The following is a 27,865-nucleotide window of genomic DNA, read 5'->3' as shown; positions in this document are numbered from 1 at the left end:
AGTACAGTTTGCCTGTCTCTCTCCTGTCCGTAACAACTTCATTGCAGTTTCGAGGGATCACTGCACTGACTGAGGTGTTGTTTTTCAGATGAGACATTAAACTGAGATCCTTCAGGTGGAATGAAAAGACACCATGAACAAAGAGTTCTCCTGGTCAAGATTTATCCCTTCACTAATATCACTATAAAACAGATTATCTGGTCATTCTCACATTCTGTTTGTGGGACCTTGCTCTGTCTATATTGGCTGCTATGTTCCTACATTACAACAATGACTGCACTTTGAAGTATTTCATTCGCTGTAAAGTGCTTTTGGATGTCCTGATGTGTGAAAGGCGTTATATAAATGCAAGTTCTTTCTTTCTTTAACCGCTGTGCACATAGATTTACTGGAGCTAGAGGCTGAGATTTGAAGCAAGGACAGTCCAGTCGGTACAACTAACACAGTCCCTGATGCTGTCCTTGTCACTTCACCATCCAGGGAGATCCAAACTGGTCAGCAGCAGGGGTGTGGGTCCAAATCATCGAGTAGCAGCAGTCAGGATATGGACTACATCTCTGGGGTTATTGAAAATTCAGAGATAAGCTTCACCTGGAATTGAATTTTTGTATTGGAAATCCTGCCAGACTGGAATGATGAGAACTATGCAGGTGTGTGGGTGTGTGTGTATGCATGTGAAAATCATACCAGTGGGCAGTTGATTTAACCAGGCCTCCCAAGATTCACCATTTTGGCTCTAAACTCCAGTGCGGAATGAAACAGTCCCCAAACTAAGCCTGATCTTTTCGCCATTAAATACCTTCATACCAGGAACCCCAGGGGTGCCATCCTTGCCATCGATGCCAGGTAATCCCTGCAATAAAACACACAGGACAGAGTAAGCAGAGGGAATGAGTCTGTGGAGAATGAGTACATCAGTGCAAGGTTTATACAGCAGAAACACTCATCAGATCAGTTCTTGTTTTCCAGTGAGGAAGTGATGCTACAGTCATATAGAGCCTTGATCAATACCCATTTAAAGTACTGTGTTCAGTTCTGGGCATCACACCTCAGGAAGGATATACTGGCCTTGGAGGGAGCGCAGCATGGATTCACCAGAATGATACCTGTCATGTGTGTTAAAAAAGGCACCAATCACTCATAAGGGATTAGGTAAAAATGTTATGGATTAATTTATTAATTCTAGACACATGAGAACAGGTATACATGGATAGAAAGCTTGAAGACACCAGCAGCAGAGCTGTGTCTGTCTGTGCTCTGCTTAAAAGCAAAAGTGAAACTAAAACTGGCTCGCATGACACAAGTCCTTTCTAGTGATGTCATGCTGCAATCCCTTAAAGGCATATAATAATACCAAGACTAAAGGATTAAATTATGAGAACATGTTGCATAGATTAGACTTGTATTGTACTCAGTTGTATGTTGGTTAGTCTAGCTTCGGAATGATTACTGAGACGTTGGTATGTTCAAACAACAACTGGTTTACTCCATACAACTGAATTATGTCCAGCTATCCATGACGAGGTGTTACACTGCTGAAGCCATGAACATTCTTCCTCCTCTCCTAGTCATGCAATCTCTTAGATCATCATTATGGGAGGTGCTATTTACATAGCCTCACACATTAACCCTTGCAAACTCTAATGCTACATATTCCTTCATGTATAGAAGATAAAGGGGTGATCTCATTGAGGTGTTTAAGATAAAAGGATTTGATAGGGTGGATAGAGAGAAACTATGTCCTCTGCTGGGAAAATCTAAAACAAGGGGTATAACCTTAAAATTGGAGCTGTGCAGGGGTTATACCAGAAAGCACATTGTCACACAAAAGGTCGTGAAAGTCAGAAACTCTCTCCATAAAAAGCTGTTGAGATTGAATGTCACTTGAAAATTTCAAAATTAAGATTGATAGATTATTGTTAGGGAAGGATGTTATTGAATCAAGGCAGATAAATAGAGTTGAGATGTAGATCAGCCATGATCTAATTGAATGTGTAACAAGATCGAGGGGGTGGATGGCCGTTTCCTGTTCATATGTACCCCATGTTCCCCTTCGTACGGTGAGGTGTAGATTTGACAGGACCCAGTGGTCCTGTGCTACCTTACCTAAGTAACCATTCTCCATAACAGTGGATACCAGTGGAACATTGTTTCATAGAGGGCCTCGCTGCCTAGCCCGATTCAGTCTTCTGCCCATCATCCACACAGCTGTACTATCCAATGCCAACCATCAGGAGCAGGAACATTGGCTCAGCCTGCCTGAGCACAGACTGCAACTGCCTGCCCCTTGGCTGAACTTAGCTACCTGTATAAAGACCAGAGATAAAATCCCAGCAACAACCTTGTGCTGTACGATACAACATCAACTCAACTTCACAAATAACAAATGAACCTGGGCACATGCTAAAAATAATTCCCTGACTGGTAGCACTCTACATCCAGCTATGAGCCAATTGTTGTTAAAAATAACATAAAATGACTCACATTTTGTCCCTTGAGTCCAGTGAGACCTTGGCGTCCCCTTTGCCCTCGTGCTCCCTGTAAAGAGACATTTCAGACAGAAATCAGTAAATGAGTGAAATGGGTGAACAATTGGACAGTATTTCCACCTGAATACATTTCACAGACAGAAAAAGGGTGTGTGACACACAAACCATAGCAGTGGAACAATAGCAGCAGAGACACTGGCCCTATTATGTATATTGGTATCACCGTGGACTAGAAGGGATCCTGCACTCCCATGGTGGATTTGCACTCGACAGTGTATGTCAGAGAACCTGGCTACCAAGTTGTCTGTACTAAGAACTAAGACCCACATTCCCTGCAAACAGACAGTCTGCTCGGATTGTGAGGGTTAGCTCTTAGGGGAAAATTACACTACAAACAACACATTTAATGATGTGCGATATTCTTAATCAACAAATCACTTCAAGCTAATTGGGATGTTTATACATGGAATGTAGCACAGGTAAATAAAGGATCAGTCTGAACTTCCAGGTGTGAGCCACTCACCCCAGAATTCCCAGCCTCTGACCTGCACTTCTAGTCGCAGTATTTATATGGCTGGTTTGGGTAGGCTTCTGGTCAATGGTGACCCCCAAGGATGTTGATAGTGGGGGATTCAGCAATGGTAATAATAAAAACAGAAAGTGCTGGGAAAACTCAGCAGATCAGGCAGCATCCGTGAAGTGGGAAACAGAGTTAATGTTTCAAGTCCAATATGACTCTTCTTCGGAACAATGGTAATGTTGTTAAATGTCAAGGGGAGGCTGGTGGACTCTCATTGGATTTGGTCATTGCCTGGCACTTGTGTGGCATGAACGTAACTTGCCACGTATCAGTCTAAATCTGAATGTTGTCCAGGTCTTGCTGCATATGAACATGGAATGCTTCAGTACCTGAGCAGTTGCGAATGGTGCTGAACATTGTGCAATCATCAGTGAACATCCCTACTTCTGACCTCAAGATGGAGGGAAGGTCATTGATGAAGCAGCTGAAGGTGGTTGGGCCTAGGACACTACCCTGAGGAACTTCTACAGCGATGTCCCAGGATTGAGATCATTGACCTTCAACAACCACAACAATCTTCCTTTGTGTTAGGTGTGACTCCAACCAGTGGAGAGTTTTCCCTGATTCTCATTGACTTCAGTTTTGCTAGGGCTCCTTGATGCCACACTTGGTCAAATGCTGCCTTGGTATCAAGAGCAGTCACTCTCGCCTCGCCTCTGGAGTTCAGTTCTTTTCTCCATGTTTGGATCAAAGCTGTAATGAGGTCAGGAGCTGAGTGGCCTTGACGGAACCCAAACTGTGCATCAGTGAGCAGGTGATTGGTGAGTAAGTGACACTTGAAAGCACCGTCGATGACCCCTTCCACCACTTCGTTGATAATCGAAAGTAGACTGATGGGGCTGAAGCTGTTCTGCTTTTTGTGGACTGGACATACCTGGGTAATTTTAGCCATTGTCAGGTAGATGACAGTAGTGTAGCTGTACTGAACAGCTTGGATGGGGGAAATAAGTTCTGGAGTACAAGTTTTTAGTATTACAGCCAAGATGCTGTCAGGGCCCATAGTCTTTGCACTATCCAGTACCTTCAGCTGTTTCTTGATATCATGTGGAATGAATCAAATTGGCTGAAGACTGGTATTTGTGATGCCGGGTACCTGAGGAGGAGGCTGAGACGGGTCATCCACTCAGCACTTCTGGCTGATGATTGTTGCAAATGTTTCAGCCTTATCATTTGCACTGATATGCTGGGCTTCCCCATCATTGAGGATGGGAATATTTGTGGAGCTTCGTCCTCCACTGAGTTGTTTAATTGTCCACCACCATTCACGGCTGGATGTAGCAAGACTGCAGAGCTTAGATGTGATCCGTTGGTTGTGGAATCGCTTAGCTCTGTCCATCGCTTGCTGCTTGTGCTGTTTGGTATGTAAGTCATCCCATGTTGCAGCTTCACCAGGTTGACATTTTTAGGTATGTCTGGTTCTGCTCCTGGAATGCTCTCCAGCACTCGCCATTGAAGCAGGGTTGATCCCCTGGCTTGGTGGTAATGGTAGAGTGGGGGATATGCCAGACCATGAGATTATAGACTATGGTTGAGTACAATTCTGCTGCTACTGATGGCCCACAGTGCCTCATGGATGCCCAGTTTTGAGTTGCCAGATCTGTTCTAAATCTATCCCATTTAGCACGGTGGTAGTGCCACATAACATGATGGAGGGTATCCTCAATGTGAAGTCTCGACAAGGACTGTGCGGTGGTCACTTCTACCAATACTGTCATGGACAGAGGTATCCGAGGTCAAGGAGTGTAAGTTTTTCCCTCTTGTTGGTTCCCTCACCACCTGTCGCAGACCTAATCTGGCAGTTAGTTATGTCCTTCAGTACTTAACTAGCTTGGTCAATGGTGGTGCTACCGAGCCACTCTTGGTGATGGATGTTGAAATCCACACCCAGTGTACATTCTGTGCCATTGCTACACTCAGCGCTTCTTTCAAGTGATGTTCAACATGGAGCAGCATTGATTTATCAGCTAAGGGAGGGCAGTAGAAGTTAATCAGCAGGTTTCCTTGTCCATGTTTGACCTGATGACATGAGACTTCATGAGGTCTGGAGTCAGTGTTGAGGACTCACAGGGCAACTCCCAGCTGTATATCACTGTGTCACCACCTCTGCTGGGTCTGTCTTGCCGGAGGGACAGGACATATCCAGGGGTGGTGATGGTGGATTCTGGGCCATTGTCTGTAAGGTGTAATTTGTTGAGTATGACTATGTCAGGCTGTTGCTTGACTAGACAGTGGGACAGCTCTCCCAATTTTGGCACAAGATCCCATATGTCAATGAGGAGGACTTTGCAGGATCAACAGGGTTGCTGGTGGCTTTGTCATGTTCGGGGCCTAGCATGATACTGGGTGTTCTGTCCAATTTTATTCTTTTTCAAATATTCTGTAGTGGTTTGATACAACAGAGTGGCTTGCTAGTTAATTTCAGAGGGCAGTTAAGAGTCATAGAGTTATACAGTACGGGAACAGGTCCTTTGGCCTGTCGTGTCCATGCTGGCCATCGAGCACCTATCTATTCTAATCCCATTTTCCAGCACTTGGCCCTTGGCCCTGTATGCTATGGTGTTTCAAGTGCTCAGCTAACCATTTCTTAAATGTTGTGAGGAAAGAGCCAACCATATCTCTATGGGTCTGGAGTCACATATAGGCCAGAGTACATAAGCATGGCAGATTTCCTTCCTCAAAGGACATTTCAGCACCAGTTAGGTTTTTATGACAATCCAGTAGTTTTCATGGTCATGGCTGCCATATTGGAATTTAAACTCATGGGCTGAATTGTCCCCTCCCTGGAGCAGGGGGTTATTGGGGGGAAACAGGGGGCTAGCAGACGGTTTGTAATCAGGGGTAATGCCATGGGCACTGTTGCCAGCACGACCTGTCTGCCTGCCCCCCATCACAATTTTTCCCATGTTGGGCTAAGGCCAGCACTAAGTGTGATGCCCAATAGCTTTCGTTGCTTGGGTTGGTGGCAGACAAAGTGGGGTGTGTGTGTGTGTGTGTCTACCTCCTTCATAGGCCCTCAGGACCCATTGGAAGCTTACCCACTCCAAGGTCTTCCACCTCAACCCTGCATTTCCTCCTCCTACCCCAGCCTGACCACCCCCATTCCCTACCTTTCCCCCTCTCTCACTGGGGTCTGCTAGTCTGATTCTGCCGATTTCCCTCCTTGCCTAGGTTTCCAGCTCAAATGATGATCTTTTTTGGGAACTGCATGCAGTCCAAGCAATGACCACCATTCCCAGTGGCACTGCTAGACCAGAGAGCTGCTGGCCATTCGATTGGCCAGCAGCTCTTGGAAGCAGGGCTTCTTTTCCAGGTGGCTAAGGCCCAGCAACTGTTAAATTGTTGTGGGGTGAACTGGCAGAGTGAGAGCAATTTAGCTCCTGACATTTATGCTGGGGGCGGGGGAAGGATGGGGAACAGGGGAACCTGACTATCACCCTATGACTCCAGATCATTAGCCCAGGCATCTAGATTACGAGTCCAGTAACATAAGCACTATGCCACTGTTCCTGACAAATAGAACGGAAGGCCGTGGAATTGAAATCATACAGCACCACTCCAAACCCCTCCCCAGCTCGGTCCCTCCACCACCTCCTACCTCCCAAAGTTCCAGGCTTGCATATTTTTTGAGCTGAGTGTGGGCACTGTGACGATGCTGGATTACATCACCACTACACAATTAATTCTGTTATATTACAACAGTGACAACGATTTTAAAACACTTCAGCAGATGCCAAAGCTCCTTTGGGACATCCTGTCCTGAGGTTGTGACAGATACAAATTCCTTTCTTTTCATTCGGTAATATTGGGGCAAGGTGAGGTTAAGGTACAATTTTGAAATGACTCACCCTGTCTCCTTTGTCGCCAAAATCTCCAAGCGGCCCCTCAGGACCTTGTTTACCCTGGAAGCAGAGAGTAAGAAATTCAGTCAGTCAGGTTGTCAATTTTAAGACTTAAACATGACAATAATTCAATCCTCTGGCCTGGGAATGATGAAGAATCTGGAGAATGAGTGAAGAATTATTCACAGAGGTTTCAGTCAAGCCATTCATCAATATCAGTTCATGAGCACATTGTTGAGATTGATGGAATTTTTAAGCTCTATTGATTGTAAGATAACTTCATCATCATCAGCAGACTGCCTGTTATAACAGGAATTTTCCAGTCACAGCTTGTGTTCCAGACATCAAAGAAATCCAGTTAAGGTTTGTTAAGGGAAATGGATAAGGTTGAGTCAAGCAAATTGTTCCCTGTGGTGAAGGGTCCAAATTTCATGAAATAACGCAGTAAATTAGCAGTGAAATTAAACAGAACATTGTCACCCAAAGGGTAATTAAGTCACAGAATCAGTTACTGCAGAAGAATATGGAAAGGAGGCAGTGTAAGGATCGTTAGATCAATAGTTTTGAAGCAATGGGATTGAAGAGAACGTGGAGAATATGTACAGGTGATGTAGAGGGGTATGATGAGAGTATGGGAGGTGGGGTTGAGGAATATCGGGAAAAGGTGGGTGGATGGAATTGATCCATGGGAAACAGATGGGGTTGTTGGGCTTAATGGGATTTTCCTGTTTTGAATAGTCTCTGGGAATTTGTGTGACAGCCTTGCTGCTGGAAGTCCATAATGAGAGATTTATAATGGGAACTTAGTGGAACTGAAGTCTGTTATGATGAATGATTTGTATTAAAGCCTCTAATGAGGCACCAATTGTCTTTTAAGAAAAAAGGATAATGGATCCAGAGATGTGGTTTCTTCCATCTTACAGCAGCTCACTGTCCCAACATCTCTTGAGTAAGCCCTGCAGTGGAGTGGTTTCAGTGGTGCAGACCCATGTCTCATGAGGACAGATGAGCAGCAACGCAATATAGAATTTGTTAGTGTTGGGAATCAAAGCTCCTTTTGGAGATGGCTCCTGTTACGGAGGCAGCAACTCAGAGCTAGTGCAAAACCCTGACATTTGGAAATAACCCTCTGAAGGTCAAAGAACTGGTCTCCTCCCAAAGTAGCTTTATACCCATCAACTGAGAGAGGGGAGGGGAAAGACTAAAAACATCCAGAACTAAATAAACATTTTTAAAAATTAAAATTATTCCACTTTCTTTGCCAACTTATGCAGTATTGCTAATTAAGTTACTGCTTTGTCCAAAATAGATGAGGATTTTGGCCCAGAATATTTTGAGGTGCTAAATAGAGATGGAGGAAATTAATCATTCAGCTCTTATCCAGTGACGAGATGGGCTACATTATATAATAGTGGCAATGTGTCGATGTAAAGTCAACTGCATTAAATAAATGGGAGTAAAATGTATGAACAGTGAGCGGATCACCACATTGCTCAATGACACACAGTGGGAGTAAAACAGAAAGCGTCGTAAAAACTCAGCAGGTCTGGCAGCATCTGTGGAGAGAGAAAAACAGAGTTAACATTTTGAGTCCAATATGACTTCTTCAGAACCAGAATCTGTTGTGATGAATGATTTCTGAAGAAGAGTCACATTGGACTCGAAACGTTAATTCTGTTTCTCTCTCCATAGATGCTACCAGACCAGTTGTTTTTCTGTTTTTATTTCAGATTTACAGCATCTGCAGTTTTTTGCTTTTATTCTCCTTATGGAGGCTTTTGCTCAGTGATTACAGAGACTTTACAGCTCCCTGCCACTCCCCTGTACAAGTGAAGATACATCAACTGACTTTACCAACACTATGACACCCAGAGTCACACTTTTATACCCCAACCCAGGAACCACTGTTGATGAGATACCAAGGTATCATTCAAAGAGGAGGAATTCCCAAATTAATACAAAACTGAAATCTAAGGATATTTTTACATTGTATAAAGGCTTTACCTTTTATTAACTGGAGTGTTTAATACAATTAATTATCCTGTAATTTTATTTTTCTCCTGTTTCCAGATCCCTACTTGGTTACTGCCCCTAGTGGATTGGCTGCAAGCTGGAGCTCATTGTGTGGGGGCCTAGATTCATATCTACATCTCATCACTGGCACAGCATCCAGGTCAGTTCCTAGAGTGGCCTTCAAACAAATCAAAATCCACACAAAATGTCAGAAATATTGACAAAATCCAGGCTGTGAATGAGTAGCAAGTTCAAACTAATTAAAAGCACTGGATGTAAATACTAGCAAATCCTCTGTGGCATTGCTCGTGATAGGCCAGGTGATACAAAGTTTAAGGACAGGGATGGTCTAGCATGCGACGGAACCTTTTATTCTGCTGAAAGAGCACTTAATCTTAATGGTTGAAGAAGTTATATAATAATTATAGCTTGTGTGTGGTTTCGAAGGGATACAGAAAGTTAAACACAACTGCAGTGTACACTTTCTGTGTTGCTTTAAGACAACTGGGTTCTATTGTTGTAAATCTTTCTGGGTTAGTTCGAGACTAACTGTGCTTAGGCAGGTTATTGGTTTCAGAATCATAGGTCAGAGGGGGTATTTTTTAAGTGTGACTCCTGAAGTATACCAAAAGATATTTCTCGCTGTTGGACGAGTTTCTCTGTACTTTGGAGATTAGTGTTCCTTCAAGCATGGGAATTTGGACTTGTCATATGTAGGTATGTGCAGCTTGCTGGTTCAAACCTGGCCTGTTGACCTTGTATATGCCATTAAAAACTGACAGCCTTTTGTCCCAAATGTGCTCTTGTAAATGAATATACATTTTAAAAAGTGAGACAATATTGAACAAATGAATCAAGCAGATTATTTGTGAAGGATTGGGGAGTCCCAGTTCCACACTCACTGCTGTTGGTGCATCAACTTCTTATTCTCCCTTCCAATCGTCAGGAGCCAAGAACAGTTCATTAGGAGAGAAACGGAGAGAGAGAAATATTCACACTTCACTCACCTGAAGACCCGTTGGACCAGCTGGACCCACGACACCCTTATAGCCACGAGGACCCTGTGGGGAAACAGAAACCATGGAATGAGCCACTGCATATGCTTATCAGGTCAAAGATGGCATTTAAATAATACATGCTCCAAGAGCTGGCAGTTTCTGCTTTGGTACAGCAACTGAACCTGTACCATACTTGACCAATTCTCAATATGAGAATCTGTCCCATGCTTGGTTCTCCCTTGGCTAAGAGTCTCTCCAGTGCTTGGTCCACACTTGGCGTGACCCTGCTCACCTATGGTCTGCGACCTGTTACCTGTGGTCTAAGAGTTGTCTAGTAATGTGATGTCACTTCTAAGCCATGGAAGGTACATCGACCAAAGTGCTAAAACACTCCTTTGCATCTTATTGAGAAATAGCAGCATCAGGCGGACAGTTTCTTGGGCCGTGTTGAAGACACTTGACTAAAGGAAATCCACCATTCACACCCCACATTTCAAACCAAATACTCAAGAGATATACTTCAAAAATTGCTTACTCTTTCGCCCTTTGTTCCCATCATCCCAGGGTATCCTCGAAGACCCTGTGGACCCTGTAGGTTGAAAAAAAGGAAATAAATAAATTCTGAAGCAAAGCAAATTGAGCTCCAAAATCATAGGCTGTGCGGCTAATGCCTCCTGTTGTACCCAGCTTGGACTCCCAGGTCCTGAGTTCCTGAGACCCTGTTCCACTGCTGAAAGTGCGTTGGAGCAGAACTCCTGTGCACCCTGGCCCCAGGCTCAAGATTCAGTCCCAAATCCCAGGGACAGGGTCAAATGCATGGCCTGGATGGATGGCTATCTGGCATTCACTTGCTCACCTTCCATCTGGCCCACCCTGATTTGACATTACAGAGTGCAGCAGCATCAGGCTGATCTATCCAAGATTCTAGCCAGACCCAGCAAGCCAAAGAAAACAAAGGGAGCCATTTTGTCCTATGACATACCTTCTGGGACTGATTACCTTAGTTTAGGAAATTTTTTGAGATTTTCAGGAAGTCTTGCAGGGCCAATTCTAAACTATTAGCTGGCTTGTGTTCTCATTAGGTCTTTTGCTGGTATGAAGGGCAGAATTTCTGGGGTAGATTAGGAACTGCACTCCCTACACTCCCACATCCCCCCCCAACAACATGCCTTCAGCAACTTTCAATTCTACCCTGACTGGAAACTTATCCAGAGCTCCTGGTGAAAAATTAACCATCATGGCACTAGCAGCTTCCACTGGCTATGTGTTCCATATGTACAGCTCTATGAAGGACAGCAAAGGCTCTTTGAATCTCTCTGAGCTCTGGTCTTGTTGATCATTTGCTCAAAGCATGAGTTTAAGAACCTGCTTAAAGCTACATCATCTCTTTCAAACATTATATATTAGCCTGGGGGTCTCTCTGTATCTCCAGCCTCCAGTTATATGCAAACCTGAACCTTATTCTGATGATCTAACCCCTCATCATGCACATGCCTTGACTCTACTACTTTGTAATGGTAAATTTACAAAAGACCAGCCCAAAGGGGCAGTTCCCCATGGTTCACTTCACTTAATAGTTCAGTCTCAGGTCTTATGTTAACCACACAAGAGATCAGCCTCAGGTCTTACTCTATACTAATCTCCTGGCAGCCATACATGTAATCTTTGGAAGCTCCCCACAGCAAGGACTAAATAGAAATACTTTACTGGTTGGCCTGGAATGCCTTGTTCTCCGGAGATGCCAACTGCACCTTTAATGCCCTAGAGAGATAGAGAGAACAAAATATTAATTTTGTCATTGATAAACACTTTGACAATGCACAGCATAATGTTCAGTCAGTCATGTAATTTCCTGTCTAAAAACCAAATGCCACCAGTCAACCAGATCACCCCTGAGGTACCATTCAATCATCATGCTCCAGATTGTTTAGACAAATAGTGATCAGTTTACACTGGGAACTATGACAATGAAGACTTTCCTGATTGATATGCTGAGAAAAATCAATCACCCTGCAAAACATTTCCAAGGTAAATAGTTCCTCCTGAAGTTTGTGCAGAAGTTAAAGGTTCTTCATGTACCATAAGCAAACTGCACAGACAGCACGATCCAATGTCCCACAACTTACATTATCTGCAGCAGGACAAAACCATGGAGGCTATTATAGAATGCATAGAAGAGTTACACTCAGTAAAGAGCAGTGTCATTTATTATGTTTAGGGACAAACATAGCCCACTTGTGTGTTGTTATATAATTTACACAGCATTATACGCAGTAACAGAGGGTATGTTATATAATACATACACTGTTACACCCAGCAAAGATAAGGTGTTATTATAACATATATACAGGAGTGTTATACCCAGTACACAGTGTTATTATATAATATATACAGCAGTATCCCCAGTAACAGAGGGTGTTTTATTCTATAATGTATACAGTGTGATATCCTGTAATACAGTGTTTTATATATATAGTGTTATTCCAGTAACACATGGTGTACTATTGTATACTATACAGTGTTATACCCAGTAACACACAATGTGTTATGCAGCAAAATCAATGTATAATTATGTGTACAGGTGTGTTATACTCAGTACACAGTGTTATTATATAACATACAGTCTTCTATCCAGTATTTATTATATAAAATAAACAATGCTATAGTAACATATGCTGTGTTATTATATAATGTATGCAGTGTTATACCCACCATGCTTTATTATATAGTTTATGCAGTATTATATCCAGGAACACATGGTGTGTATTTATATAATACATAAAATGTCATGTCCAGTAACACAGTGTGTTATTGCGGTTATACATTGTAATATTCTATAATATATACAGTGTTACATGCAGCAACACCTGGTGTATTCTTAAATAATGTCTGTCTGTCTGTCTGACTTTCATCCGCCCTCGTTCCAAGCATTGGCAGCACCATGAAAAATCTTTGTCCACTGATTTCTATTCTCCGCTGTTCTCACTGCCAGTCCCATAAATTTATAATGTATACACAGTTACAAACACTGTGCTATTACATAATCTATAATGTTATTATATAATATATACAGCAGTATTATACCCAGTATTATGAGGGGAGATGGTGGTGTAGTGGTAATGTTACTATGCTCATAATCCAGAGGCCCAGGGTAATAACCTGGGGACATGGGTTCAAGTTCAACCATGGCAGCTGATGGAATTTAAATTCAATTAATAAATCTGAAATATAAAGCTAGTCTCAGTAATGGTGACCATGAAACTTTCATTGATTGTCATTAATGTCTAATGTCCTTTAGGGAAGGAAATCTGCCATCCTTAGCTGGTCTGGCCTACATGTGACCCCAGACCCTCAGCAATATAGTTGACTCTTAAATGCCCTCTAAAGTTAATTCAAGCGGAATTAGGTATGGGCAACGAAGCCAGCGATGCCCACATCCCATGAAAGAACTATTAACAGTGAGTATATAATATACTGTTATGCTCAATAACTCATGCTGTGTATACTATATATAATACATTTTCTTATTTGTTCATGGGATGTGCTAGGCCAGCATTTATTGCTCATCACTAATTGCCCTTGTTCAGGGGGCACTTTTAAGAGTCACCCATATTGCTGTCACATGTAGGCCAGACCAGGTGAGGACAGCAGGTTTCCTTCTCTAAAGGTCATTAGTGAACCAGATGGATTTTTACAACAATTGACAAACGGTTTCATGGTCATCATCAGACTTTTAATTCCAGATATTTATTGAATTCAAATTCTACCATCTGCTGTGGTGGAATTCAAACCTGGTTCCCCAGAGCATTACCCTGGGTCTCTGGATTACCAGCCTAGTGACAATACCACTATGCCACCGCCTCCCCTAATATAGTGTTGTACCCAATAATGCATGACCTGTTATTATATAATTATATATGAGTGTAATACCTAGCAACACGAGGTGTGTTTTTTCTAATAAATAGTGTTATACCCAATAACAGAGTGTTTTATAATACATACAAACGTGTTACACCCAGAGGCACACAGTGTGTCATTGTATAATATATATCATGTTGTGCCAGTAATGCATGGTGTGTTCTTATATAATATATACAGCATTATATCCATTTACACACAGTGTGTTACTATATAAAATATACAGCATTATATTCAGTTATGCAAGGTGTGTTCTATAACATATAGTGTTATACCTGATAAGACAGAGAGTTATTATCTAATATACACAGGGATGTTACAGCATGATACACTGTGTGTTTTTATATAATATATTGAGTGTTATACCCACCAATGTACAATGTGCTAATATATAAAATATACAATGTTATACCCAGTTATGCAAGGTGTGTTATTATATAAGATATAGAGTGTTATGCCCGATAAGGCATGGAGTGTTATTAACTAATATATACATTAGTGTTACAGCCAGTCACACTGGGTGTGCTATTATACAATATATCCAGTAACACACAATGTGTTATAAAATATAATGTTATAGCCAGTAACACAGTGTGTTCTTATAGAATATATACAGCATTTCCGCGAGTAATGCTTGGTGAAGTATTACATAATACAGAGGTGTGTATACCCAGTTACGCAAGGTGTGTTATTATATAATGTATACAGTGATATACCCAGTAACACAAGTGTTTTATTCTCTAATATATAGTGTTATTCCCAAATTCCCTGACCAGTAGAAGCAAGCTCTCAGTATTTACCCTATCAAGCCCCTTTGGAATCTTGTATGTTACAACGAGATCACTTCTTATTTTGCTAAATGCCAGAGCATATAAGCCCAATTTACTCAGCCTCTCATCATAGGACAACCTCCTTATTTCAGACAACACTTCCAATGTGCACCATACCCATTTCCTTCCTTTCACCTTTCTCATATCAGCCCCTTCCCATTCCCCAGCCTACACCTTCTTACCATGTCATCTCCATGTTCTCCCCATTCCATCCCCTCAAATTGTCACCCTCCAACCATGCCATCCCCTCCGCAGCATTCCATGCCGTTTTCTCTCCCCCAGTTCTAGACAGGACAACTATTTTGTTGGGCTCCCCTTATCATTGCCTTTCTTTTTCTGCACCTGTACCCCCTGCCTCACTCCATCCCATCCCATCACCACCTTTGCCAGCAACCCCAGGCAGCCACACTTGCCTCATGCTCTAAATTGACACCACATCTGAGCAGCTAAGTCTCAAAGTAGCAGCCCCTAACTAAAGCTAAAAGCAAAATAAGGCTTTTTTTTGATGGGGATGTCAAAGACCATGTGGACAGACACTCTCCGTGGATCACCACCTCATCATGGTGGAGAGGCTTGTGTGCTCCGACAATCCCTTGAGCAATGCCACTGGGAGCTCCTTGCTCCTGGTTGGGCCACCCATGGTGCCAAGGTCAGGGAAGAACTCCGACTGAGTGCGGTCCAAAAGTCCTCAATGGCAGAACAAGCGAAGGAAGACTGTGCATCTCGCCAGCTGTGAAGGTGGAAGAAGACTGCAGCGACAAGGTGGCCCTGCATTGGTTGGACATATTGCTGAAATGTGATCATCAACCCGTCAAGATTGTGTGGACAATGAAGGTGCCCAAGGTCTCCATGTTAAATAAAGCCATGGGCAGGCTTCTATCAGGGTCCATTTACCAAGTGTTGTGGCAATGGAGGATTGGTGACGGGGACAGGTCTGTGAACCTGGGAGTCCCTAAACAAAATGTGCAAACGTACGACAGGTGCATGAAGGTCATTGGACACTAGTGTTGGAACTGAAGTCGCTTTGGGCAGCAGCATATGTGATTGAGCAGTCCTCTGCACGATACCCTCTGTTCACCACAAATAGACAGTTGATGAGTAAAAGTGGCCTAAAATAGACTGTACCATTTTCTCTTGGCTGGGGACCCACATGCTGCAGGATCACTATCTGACAACAGACAGACACAGCTTCAAACTCTGCTCCTCATACTTTCTGATCTCTTGCCTTACATTCATCAGAAGAAGTTGAAATGTCTCCCATCTGCTGGGGAGGGTATGGCGGAGGGATGTAGTTAGGGGGAGGAGATGGGGAGGGGGCCAAAGAGAAGGGAAAATTAGATGCGAGAGTCACATCAAGAAGGCTCCAGCCCTCCCTGGTTAAGGGGCTTTGGTCATAGCTAGGGGACCAGGTTTAAGGTTTGTTTGGCCTGTGTTCAGTCAGCCAGAAAAATAGACTATAAATTTACTGGAAAGAAATAAAAAATAACAATGGGGCTGTTTCAGGATGCCTGAATTTAGCTGCTCTTCATGACCCACAAACTAATACAATAGTTGCCTCGTGCTTGGCTCCTTCATGCATCCCACAGGCCTTTGCATGCACCAAGCTCCGTCTACCAGATCAACCCCACCAGCCAATCAGAAAAGTGTGAACAGACAAAAACTGCATTTTATTATTAGATATATATATATATATATATTCTCATACAGAATTATATCCACTATAATTTGTGATATCAAATAATATAAAGTATTTTGTCCACTAACGCACATTGCATTTTTATAAAATATATAAAGTGTTACACCCTGTAACACACAGTGCATTAATATATATTTACAGTGTTATACCCTGTAACATACTGTGTGTTATTATGTAATATATACAGTGTTATTATATAATATATACAGGGTGATATACCAGCGACACATGATGTGTTACTACATAATATGTGCAGTGTTATACCTAGTAACACATGGTGTGTTAGTATGCAACCTATATATGATGTTATACTCATTAATACACATTGGGTTATTGTACGGTATATACAGTTCATCATTTGGCAGTGCAGAACTAAAGTATTCCTGAAAAAAGTACACAGATAATAGAAGCAGGAGTAGGTCTTTCAGCCCTTTGAACCTGCTCCGCCATTCATTGTGATCATGGCTGATCCTCTATCTCAACATCATACTCCCATTCTCTCCCCATACCCCTTGACACCATTAGAGTCCAGAAATCCATGTATTTTCTTCTTAAATATATTTGGTGACTTGGCCTCCACAGCCTTCTGTGGTAGAGAATTCCATAGGTTCACCACCCTCTGAGTGAAGAAGTTTCTCCTCATCTCAGTCCTAAATGGTCTACCCCGTATCCTGAGACTGTGACCCCTTATTCTAGATTCCCCCAGCCAGAGAAAACATCATCCCTGCATCCAGTCTGCCCAGCCATGTCAGAATTTTATACATTTCAATGAGATCCCCTCTCATTCTTCTAAACTCCAGTGAATACACTCCCTCTATGGCAAGAATATCCTTTCTTAGGTAAGGAGACCAAAACTGCACACAATACTCCGGGTGTGGTCTCACTGTGGCCCTGTACAGCTGCAGTAAAGCATCCTTGCTCCTGTACTCAAGTCCTCTCACAATGAAGGCCAACATACCATTTGCCTTCTTAACTGCTTGCTGCACCTGCATGCTTGCTTTCAGTGATTGGTGTACAAGGACACCCAGGTCCACTTGTACATCAACATTTCCCAATCTATCGCCGTTTGGTTAATACTCTACCATTCTGCTTTTCCTACCAAAGTGGACAACATCACACTTATCCACGTTATCCTGCATCTGCCATGTATTTTCCCACTCACTCAACTTGTCAAAATCGCCTTGCAGCCTCTTAACACTCTCCTCACCGCTCACATGCCTACCAAGTTTTGTGTCATCAGTAAACTTGGAAATAAATAGTACATTTGGTTCCCACATCCAAATCATTGATATATACTGTGAATAGCTGGGGCCCAAGCACTGATCCCTGCGGCACCCCATTAGTCACCGCCTGCATTCCAAAAAAGATCCATTTATTCCTACTCTCTGTTTCCTGTCTGCTAACCAATTCTCAATCCATGCCAATGTATTACACCCAATCCCATGTGCTTTAATTTTGCACACTAACCACTTATGTGGGACTTTATCAAAAGCTTTCTGAAAATCCAAATGCACCACATCTACTGGTTCTCCCTTATCTATTCTGCTAGTTACGTCCTCAAAAAACTCCAGTAGGTTTGTCAAACATGATTTCCCTTTCATAAATCCATGCTGACTTTGTCTAATCCCGGTGATATTTTCTAATTTTCCTGTTATCACATCCTTTACAATAGGCTCTAGCATTTTCCCTATTGCTGATGTTAGGCTAACTGGTCTGTAATTCCCTGTTTTCTCCCTCCCTCCTTTTTAAAATTGTCAGGTTACATTGACCATCCTCCAATCTGCTGGGACTGTTCCAGTATCTGCAGAATTTTGGAAGATGACAACCAACGCATCTACTATTTCTATGGCCACCTCCTTTAGTACCCTGGGGTGTAGATTATCAGGCCCTGGGGATTTATCAGCTTTCAGTCCCATTAATTTCTCCAGCACTATTGTTTTAGTAATACTCATTTCCTTCAATTCCTCCTTCTCACTAGAACCTTGGTTCCCTAGCATTTCTGTAAAGACAGAACTAAAGTAGTTGTATAATTGCTCTGCCATTTCCTTGTTCCCTATTATAAATTCTCCAGTTTCAGACTGTAAAGGACCTACCTTTGTCTTCACTGATCTTTTTCTTTTTACATACTTATGGAAGCTTTTCCAGTCCACTGTTATGTTCCTTGCAAGTTTACTCTCATACTCTATTTTTCCCCTCCTAATCAATCTCTTGGTCTTCCTTTGCTGAATTGTAAATTGCTCCCAATTCTCAGGCTTGCCACTTTTTCTAGCAACTTTATATGACTCCTCTTTGGATCTAATTCTAACCTTAATTTCTTTTGTTATCCATGGTTGGGCCGCTTTTCCTGTTGTGCTTTTGCACCAGAAAGGAATGTATAACTGTTGCAATGCATACCTCCTTTCATTCCTACCTTTCCATTCCTACCATTCCTACCTTTCATTCCTATCTTTGTTTCCCTCTCTTGTGTCTCCCTGCTCAGGTACCCATCCCCCTGCCAGTCTAGTTTAAATCCTCCCCCATGGTACTAATAAATAACCCTGCGAGGATATTGGTCCGGGTCCTGCTGGGGTGCAACTGGTCCAGCTTGTACAGGTCCCATCTCACCCGGAAACTGTACCGTGCTGTCGAAGCTTTTCATCTTGCACTCATCAGAACAGACACACCAAAGGGACCAACAATTTATACTGCCTGTGAAAGGGGTGTCGATTGGTTGGCAACTCAGCTCTGTTTGGAGGACAGGTCCTCTGCAGGCAAAAGGAATATGTCCAGACATTGCCCCATTTTTGAACAAACAAAGGTATAGGGCCAATAGCCCCCAGTGCATTCACCATGGCAACGTCTCGACCAACCTGAGCTCACTCCCCAACTAAATTTCAAACAATGCTTGGCAGTTAACTGTCAGTCACTATTAACTGGTGCATTCTCCATGGCTATGCCTCTACCAATCAGTGTCCACTTGCCAGCCAATCAGCACTCTCTTCTCATCCAGCATCAAGTGTCGCTTCCCCTAACATTGATATTCATGCAATTGTCCTAATGAGTGCAAGACAAAAACTTTGACAAATGTCTTTTTTCAACAATACTCAAGTTATGTTACATCCAGTAACAGATGTGAGTTATGACATATTCACTGTATATTATTGTTAAATATATACAGACATGTTATAACCATCAATATGTGGTGCGTGATTATGTGATATTGTTATGAATTTTGGTTCCACCATTCATTGATGTTAGGATCCACTTCCATGAGAGTCAAAGTTTAATTTCTGGAGTTGATTCACATGCCCAAAAAACTGGGAGTGTTACAATTCTTAGCCCTTTGCCATACAAATGTGACACTGTAAACATGCAAATGCACTTATTAGATCTTACAATGGGCAGAACCAGTCAACACTCTGAGGAGACACGATCAATGAGAAATCATGAAGCTAAATCAATAGGAATGTGGGAATTCTTAGGCCGAGAAAGGCCAAGTTGTTCACTTTCTATCAGCCTGGTAGTTGCATAATCCAATGGTAATGGAGTTGTTATGAGCAAACAGAAATACCTTTTTAAACTTCTCAATGATTCCTGTAAGAACAAAAGATAACAAAAGCACACCACACTATCCAGAATAGTGCTTGGAATAATCCCACTTTGGTGTATTTGTTTTAAGGTCAGCATCTAGCTGGGAAATTGACCGGATATATCTTGATTCCCAGATCAGACCCAGACCACCCATCTTGTTGCATTTGTTAAACCTGACTGACTGCCTCCAAACATAAGCTTTTCTCCCCTCTTTGTTAACACTGACCCCAGGAACAAGAACCTCGCCTTATAATCCAAGCAACTATCCCTGCTGAACTGAACCACTTGACATATCTCAATAGACATGAATGATCACAGATATTGGGGTTACCCAACATCTGAGGCAGAGGACACTATGTTCAAACCTCTTGAATCAGGTTTCTGACCCAGCCACAGTGCTAATTAAAGTCAAAAATGTCACCTTATGTGATGATGGCTATGATAAACTATCCTTCCTCATCCTTCTTGATCAGTATGTAGCCTTTGGTATGATGATCCACGCCATCCTCTGCCAACGCCAGGTAATTCTGTTTTTGTTTTGGATTTCCAGCATCCGCAGTAGTTTTTTGTTTTTATATTTGTTTGCCTTTTTTTCCTGTTGTCCAGCCCGGCAGGACTATACTCACCTGGGTCCATCTCTATCTATCCAATTGTAACTAGAGAATCTCCTCCAATGACTGCTCTTCCTGCTCTCACACTGGTACCTCTGGTATCTGCCGTCTATTTCCTACCTACTTGCTGCCCCTTGGAGATATCACCTGAGACCACAGGTTGTACATGAATGCCCAGCCCTACCTCACCACCACTTCTCTCGACTCCTCCATTGTCTCTGAATTATCACGCTGCTTATTCGACATCCAGTACTGGACGAGCATAAATTTCCTCAAATTAAATATTGGGAAGGTGGAAGTCATTGGCCTGGATTTTCATCCTCGAGGCGAGTAGCAGGAGTCGGGAAAATTCCCGGCTCGTCCTGCCCGCCTCCGGAGAATGTGCTTGCAAGGATGGGATTTGCCACAGAGGCTGCTGGGTGTGGAGGCAAGCTGGTGTAAAGGTTCTTCAGTGTTCTGGAACTTGTCCCAGTTAAAATAAAACAGAAAGGTTCTCCAGCCCTCACCCCATCCATGCTAGCTCATGCCTCCCATTCCCAACTCCATGCTCCTATGTCAAGCTATGTCCCCGCCTATCCCACCATGGCTTCTCATGCCCCCTATGGTGTTTCAAAAGGATAATGGATTTCTGGACTCTCAGCCAAGCCTCATTATATATTCTTGGCTGAAAGCTTAGACATCCATTAGAGTACAAAAGCACCTGAGCCCCAGAGAAAACATTGTTTTATTGACAGCTCTGGCTCTCTGATATCCATGTCAATTTCACAATGTTTATTTACACAGGGTTAAGTGGTTTCAAGTGCCTGCAGTTTCTGTTATAAATACTTTAAAGGGTCTGAATGATTGACACACTTTTCTGCCTGCAGTGAAATGACTTTTTTAACATTGTGGAAAGTAATGAATGAATGGCTGCTTTTTAAAAAGTGTTTTTAAAACATCCTACTGTCACTATAGAGTTCATTGGTTCTATACACTGTATAATGTGTGAATATGCATGAAAGTGCCATAGTTTGGCATAGGGGACATGAGGAGAACCTTTTGAGCTTACTTTTTAAAAGGCCCCCTCATGCAAACTATGATGCGCAACGCTTCTGAGGTGTCATGACCCACGACTCTATAAAAACCGGACCCAACTCCATAAAAATTGTGGAGGCGTAGGAGATGCCTATCACCGCAATGGAGGCGGCCAGGTCAGGAGTGCAGGATACGGGCTTTTGACCCAAACCAACCCACACCCTTAAAAGGCACTCCCAAAAAGCACAGCCCGGGAATGGAGTCAATCCCAAAATCAGGTTCCGCACCCCCTCGCCTCCATTTTTAAAGGGGTGTTGAGTCATCTGGATTTGGCAAAACTCCAGACCATTGTCTTAATTTCCCACCACAAATACTGTTTCCTAGATACTGACTCCATCTCCCACCCTGGCCACTGTCTGTGGCTGAATCATTCTGTCCACTTCTTTGGCAACCAGTTGACCCTAAGCTGACCTTCACACTCCGCATTCACATTGTCACAAATACCACCTACTTCTACTTCTGTAACATCATCCATCTCTGTCCTATCCTAGCTTATCCACTACTGAAACTCATCCATGCCTTTATTACCTCTAGACTCAACTATTCCAATACTCCTCTGGCCAGCTTCCCATCATGAACCCTCTGTAAACTTAAGATCATCCAAAATTCTGCTGCCTAAATCCGAACTCACACCACGTCCCATTCATTTGTCATGCCTGCACTCGCTGACTTGTGACTCCTGGTCTAGCAAAACCTTGATTTTAAAATTCTCATGCTTGTTTTCAAATCCTTCTATGACCTTGTCCCTCCCTACCTTCGTAATTTCATCCAGCTCTACAATCTTCATAAATCTCTACGTTCCTCCAGTTCTGATGGTTGTACCTTCAACTGCCTGAGCCCTAAGATCTACAAATCCTCCTAAATCTCTTTATCACTCCCAGCTCTCCCTACAGCTTTACTACAGCTCCTAAAACCGACTTCATTGACCAAGCTTTGGGTCATCTGTCTCCTTACATAGCTCAGTGTCAAATTTTGTTTGATAATCAGTCTGTAAAGTGCCTTAGGACATTTTGCTATGTTAAAGGTGTGTAAATGCAACTTGTGTTTTTATAGAGTGCTCTGTTAGGCAGTGCCATGCAGCAGTGGAGTGGGAATACTGGGGTGCAGCCCTTGCTGGTGAAGGTTTGAGTTTGAAGGGACCATGTTAGAGGAATGCTATGGTTTGGAGCACATGGAAACAGTCCTCAGCCATATCATGGAGAAGTGGACCGAGGATTACTATCGTGACCATTGCTCACCCCCTTTGGCCCAATCCCCTCACCCGAAGCTCCCTCCCTGGGTCAGACCCAATCCCGATCTTACTTTTCCTGTCTGTTTCTTTTGTTCCTCTGTCTCTCTGTTTCTCGCTCTGTCTTTCTATCTCTCTCTCCCTCCCTCTCTCTCAGCTGCCTTTCTCTTGCTCTGTCTCTCTCCTTCTCTCTGTCTCTTTTTCTTTCTCTCTCTATTTCACTTTCTGTTTCAAATCTGACTCTCATCCGCCCTATTTCCTTTGCTAGCGTTCATTCTATTTCTTTCTCTCTCTTTATATCTCATTTGTTAAGGAGAAAGACTATTGGACCCAAGATGTCCCATTGTTCTTGTTACCAGTTCACATTTCCAGAAAGTTGAGGACAAAAAAATTTGATCAGGGGGTAAGAGAACGAATCCAATCCATGGCGCTCACCACGTGATGCCCCACCCCAACAATTTATGGGCCATTCTCTCTCACATAAACTCACAAACTCCCTCTCTTGCATACTCTCTGTTAGTCTCACTCACACTGTCACACATACTGTCTCTCACTTCCCCTAGACACAGACAAATCTCTACAGTAGCAATGAGTGCTGCTGATGTTACAGGCAAACACTAAATACACTTGTACCAAATTCCCCTCTGCGCTATTGTAATGGAACTATTAGTCAGTTAAAGTAATCATCTTATGCCACTGTTACAACAGCAAGCAAAGAAACTTAATAAGGCTGTGCCAGTGTTTGTGTCATACCATCAGGAACACCACGTGGCTATATTCAAGAATGATCTGTAACATACTCACTGAGGGTCCCTGTCTGCCGGAATCTCCTGAAGGTCCCAGTTTGCCCTTGTGTCCCTGTCAATGAAAATGTAGCAGTTAATTGGTTAATTATTGTTCATTCAACTTCTGCTGAAACAGCAACACCAATGGTATCAAGCAGGCTGGGGCGATCACTTCACTATAACAGCCTCATTTTGGTGCTATTTAGAATTTCACAACTTTGTTAAGCTGTGTTAAACTACTTACATCTTATAAAATGCATAGCAAACAAGCACGTTTAGTTCCATGTGTCAGAAGAGACTTACCTTGAGCCCCTGAAGTCCTTGTGGGCCTTTTAGTCCTGGAGGGCATGAGGTCGGGCACTGGAATAAGACACAAAAATTTTAATGGTATAGTTGAATTTTCGAGCTAGTGCTTCATTCTCAGTTTAGAAGCCTCTGCCGGAAATGTTTGGTAAACAGACTGCATTCTTTTCTATCTGTCCTCCCTCCTTATCCAGTTACAGATCAGTGAGCGCAAAGTGTTTACTGGTCATGGACAAATGCTAAATTTCTGACCTGTTCCCCAGTAAAGCACTCAAGGTTTTTTCACTCCAGCAGATCAACCCGGTCAGTGGAGAACACCAGGTCACCCACAACAGCAGATCTCCCACACCAACAGAATACACTAACTGAAGCCCACACGATATAGTAATGCTGGGGTCGGAGTACAAAAAAGCCTGAGGCTCGGGAATCTGAAGCTGAGGGTTTTGCCACTGGATTCAGGCTCTTGTGGCAGCTGTTAGCAGAAGAGGAATGAGTAGTTTCTAGGCCCAGACCATGAACGTTGGCCAAAGAATAAATTACCCACATATCTTCATGCCTTGCTATGGGATTCCCTCAAACCCAAATCACCATAATCACCAATCCAATGGGGTGACAGGACAAAACCTAAGCATACCTGGCCAATGGCTGAAGGGGAATTTGATCTGGGATGACAGGGAACAGCCTATCCCATCTCCCTTGCAGGAGATCACTGGGACCCCTCCCCAGTGGAAGCCCCAGGGCAACAAAAAGGGACAGAGATCAAAACAGAAAATGCTGGAAAGACTCAGCAGGTCTGAAAGCATCTGTGGAGAGAGAAACAACGTTAACGTTTCGAGTCCGTATGACCCTTCTTCAGGGCTCTGAAGAAGGGTCATACAGACTCAAAATGTTAACTCCCTTTCTCTCTCCACAGATGGTGTCAGATCTGCTGAGTTTTTCCAGCATTTTCTGTTTTTATTTCAGATTTCCAGCATCCGCAATATTTTGCTTTTTAAAAGGGGGCAGAGACCCCAGTCAGACAACTTTTGAGAAAGTGAATGGATATTCTGGGGGCAAAGGTCAGAAATGTCAGCTCCTAAAAGTAACTCACTACTTTGGGTAATACCTTTATGCATTCCAACTCTGTGCTGGCAGTCCTATCATACAAAGATACCACATTACATTTCCAGAGAACAAGATAATGAAGATTTTCACAGTGCAGGGCAGCATGGTTACTTCAATGTGAAAGTTACAACTCTGAATCAGGCCATCCTGCCCCCATCAGTCTTTACCCTCCACATGAACAACTGGGCATATTTACCTACCTACTTATCAAACCCTTCACCTCTTTATTCTTCATCAACATATCCAATCCAATCTTGAATGTTGACATAGTTTCTGCCTCAGTCACCAACACTGTAAGTGAATTGCACAGTCTCCCAACTCTCTGCGTTAAGAAGTTTCTCCTGCCCTCTGTTCTAAATCTCTTATATTAATCTTGCACCTGTGGTTCCTTGTTGTTGACCCCTCAACTACAGAAAGAGGCTGTTTCTATTTGCCCCGTTTCATCCTTTCATAATTTTAAAAACACATATTGTATCAGCTCCATAATCTGCATTTTTCAGGAAAAATGCATCAATTTTTCAATTCTTTCTTCAGATTTGTATTCCCTCATCTCAGGCAGTATCCTAGTGAATCTGCATTATAACTTTATGAACTTAATGTCCCAGCAACTCCACGAACACAGATTATCTACATTTTCCCATAGTATCAAACAGTTGACATCAGTACAACATAAACTGGGTCGTAGTGGAACTGCTTTCAATGTCTAAGTTGAGTGTAATACAACAGTTAAACATTGAATGCGTTATTCTTACCAGGAGGTCCGCACTCCCTTCTGCACCATGGAGGTTACCAGGAAGTCCCTGTATAAACAGAGCACACAACAATCATCATCAATCCATTAAGACAATTGGACTCAACATTCTGTCACACTGAAAGGTCAGTAACTGTTTGAGATTACGTGTGTAAGATTGGATTCTAGCCTGCAACTCTCTTCCAGATATTGGTTATTCTAAATATAAACCATCCACACCCTTCAATTAGATTCCATCCTGTAACTCATTCTGAAGGATCTATGAGTATTAATGAACTATTTGAATTTTTAAATTATATTTTAGCCTGTGGTTGAATCCTGGTTATGATTTATTCTATCTGTAACACATCAATAAATTAAACACCTGAGTATAGTCATTTTGTACATATAGTAGATCTCAGATTAGCAAATAAACTGTTCTGTTCACGGAATGAAGCATGCCTTGTAAAGATATACTTGGTAATATAGAATGACATACCTGTTGCCCTGGGGGCCCTGGTCGGCCCATGGCTCCAATCCGTCCTGCTGCACCCTTTAAAATAAAGCAACTAATGAATAGTAGCAGCACAACTAGGCCCTAAGTGTAAAAATTAGTCATCTCAGTAACAATGGTTGAGCAGAAAATTGTGGTGGAAAAATGTTGGGGATGGGGAAGTGTGGTAGTTCTGGGATGGTGGTAGAAGGCAGTGCAGCGTAGGATATGATACAGTGTGATAGGAAAGGTGGAATAGGTCTGGGGTGTGGGTAAGCAAAAAGGTGTAGGATGGTCAAGAATACAACAGAGAGCAGTACAACAGAGCAATATTGGGAAGGGAATGGGAGTAGAGTTGGGTAAAAGAATGTGATTGAGGGCGACAGTTAGGTAGTGCGGTGTAGAAGAGGAGGAGGAGAGTAGAATAATGTGACTTAGAAAAGTAAAATAGAAAGAAGGGAAAAACTTGCATTTATACAACACCTTACACAACCTCAAGAGTTCCCAAAGCACCTGAGTAGAATTAAATGCAGAGAAAAGGAAAGCTCAACAAAGAAGTGGGGAAGACTATGGCATAGGGAAGGGTAAGATAAAAGAGATGAGCCGTAAAAAGCCATCTGAAGATACTGAAGAGGATGTTGCCTGCATGCAGCAAAACCTGGACACATTCAGGCTTGGACTGACAAGTAGAAAGTACCATTCATGCCACACAAGTGCCAGGCATTGACTATCTGCAACAAGGGAGAATCTAACCGTCACCTCTTGACATTCATCAGTATTACCATCACTGAATCCCCCACTGTGAACATCCTGGGGGTTACCATTGACCAGAAACTGAACTGGACTAGCCATATAAACACTGTGGCTACAAGAGCAGGTCAGAGGCTGGGAATTCTGCAGCGAGTAACTCACCTCCTGTCTCCCCAAAGCCTGTCCACCATCTACAAGGCACAAGTCAGGAGTGTGATGGAATACTCTCCACTTGCCTGGGTGAGTGCAGCTCCCACAACACTCAAGACATCGCCCAGGACAAAGCGGCTCACTTAATCAACATCTCAACTACCACCTTAAACATTTACTCCCTCCGCCACTGGCACACAGTGGCAGGAGTATGTACCATCTATAAGATGCAATCCAACAAATTCATCAAAGCTCTTTCAACAGCACCTTCCAAACGCGAGACCTCTACCATCCAGAAGGACAAGGGCAGCAGATATATGGGAACACCACCACCTGCAAGTTCCCCTTCAAGCCACATACGATCCTGACTTGGAACTATATTGCCATTCCTTCACTGTCACTGGGTCAAAATCCTGGAACTCCTTCCCTAACAGCACTGTGACTGTACCTGCACTACATGGACTGCAGCAGTTCAAGAAGGTGGCTCACCACCATTCCTCAAGAGCAATTAATGATAGGCAAAAAAGGTTGGCCTTACCAGAGATACTGATACCATGAATGAATAAAAAAACAGTCAAGCCTCAGTATTATGCATATAGAGGGGTACTATAAAGCCAGGAGAAAAGCAAAATTTGTACAAAACCTTAGTTCAGCCTCAGTTGGAATATAATGCTACTTCATTAAAGGAAGAGGGTTAAAACATT

General features: G+C 42.8%; 1 protein-coding gene across 1 annotated transcript in view; it reads right to left on the bottom strand.

Moving 5' to 3' along the window:
• The window catches only part of col9a2 (procollagen, type IX, alpha 2), a 173,372-nt gene that overhangs the window by 77,986 nt on the left and 67,521 nt on the right, over positions 1–27,865 (bottom strand). The window contains exons 9-18 of the mRNA XM_078566890.1: positions 26,268–26,321; positions 25,791–25,838; positions 23,935–23,991; positions 23,651–23,704; positions 11,627–11,680; positions 10,455–10,508; positions 9,929–9,982; positions 6,915–6,968; positions 2,485–2,538; positions 800–853 (exon numbers count right to left, since the gene is read on the bottom strand). Coding sequence (XP_078423016.1) covers positions 800–853; positions 2,485–2,538; positions 6,915–6,968; positions 9,929–9,982; positions 10,455–10,508; positions 11,627–11,680; positions 23,651–23,704; positions 23,935–23,991; positions 25,791–25,838; positions 26,268–26,321 — 537 coding nt within the window. The remainder of the gene's footprint in view (positions 1–799; positions 854–2,484; positions 2,539–6,914; positions 6,969–9,928; positions 9,983–10,454; positions 10,509–11,626; positions 11,681–23,650; positions 23,705–23,934; positions 23,992–25,790; positions 25,839–26,267; positions 26,322–27,865) is intronic.

The sequence above is a fragment of the Cetorhinus maximus genome, chromosome 21, assembly GCF_964194155.1.
Source record: "Cetorhinus maximus chromosome 21, sCetMax3.hap1.1, whole genome shotgun sequence".
In the NCBI taxonomy this organism is placed as follows: domain Eukaryota; kingdom Metazoa; phylum Chordata; class Chondrichthyes; order Lamniformes; family Cetorhinidae; genus Cetorhinus; species Cetorhinus maximus.
This window is presented reverse-complemented; position numbering and strand designations above follow the sequence as displayed.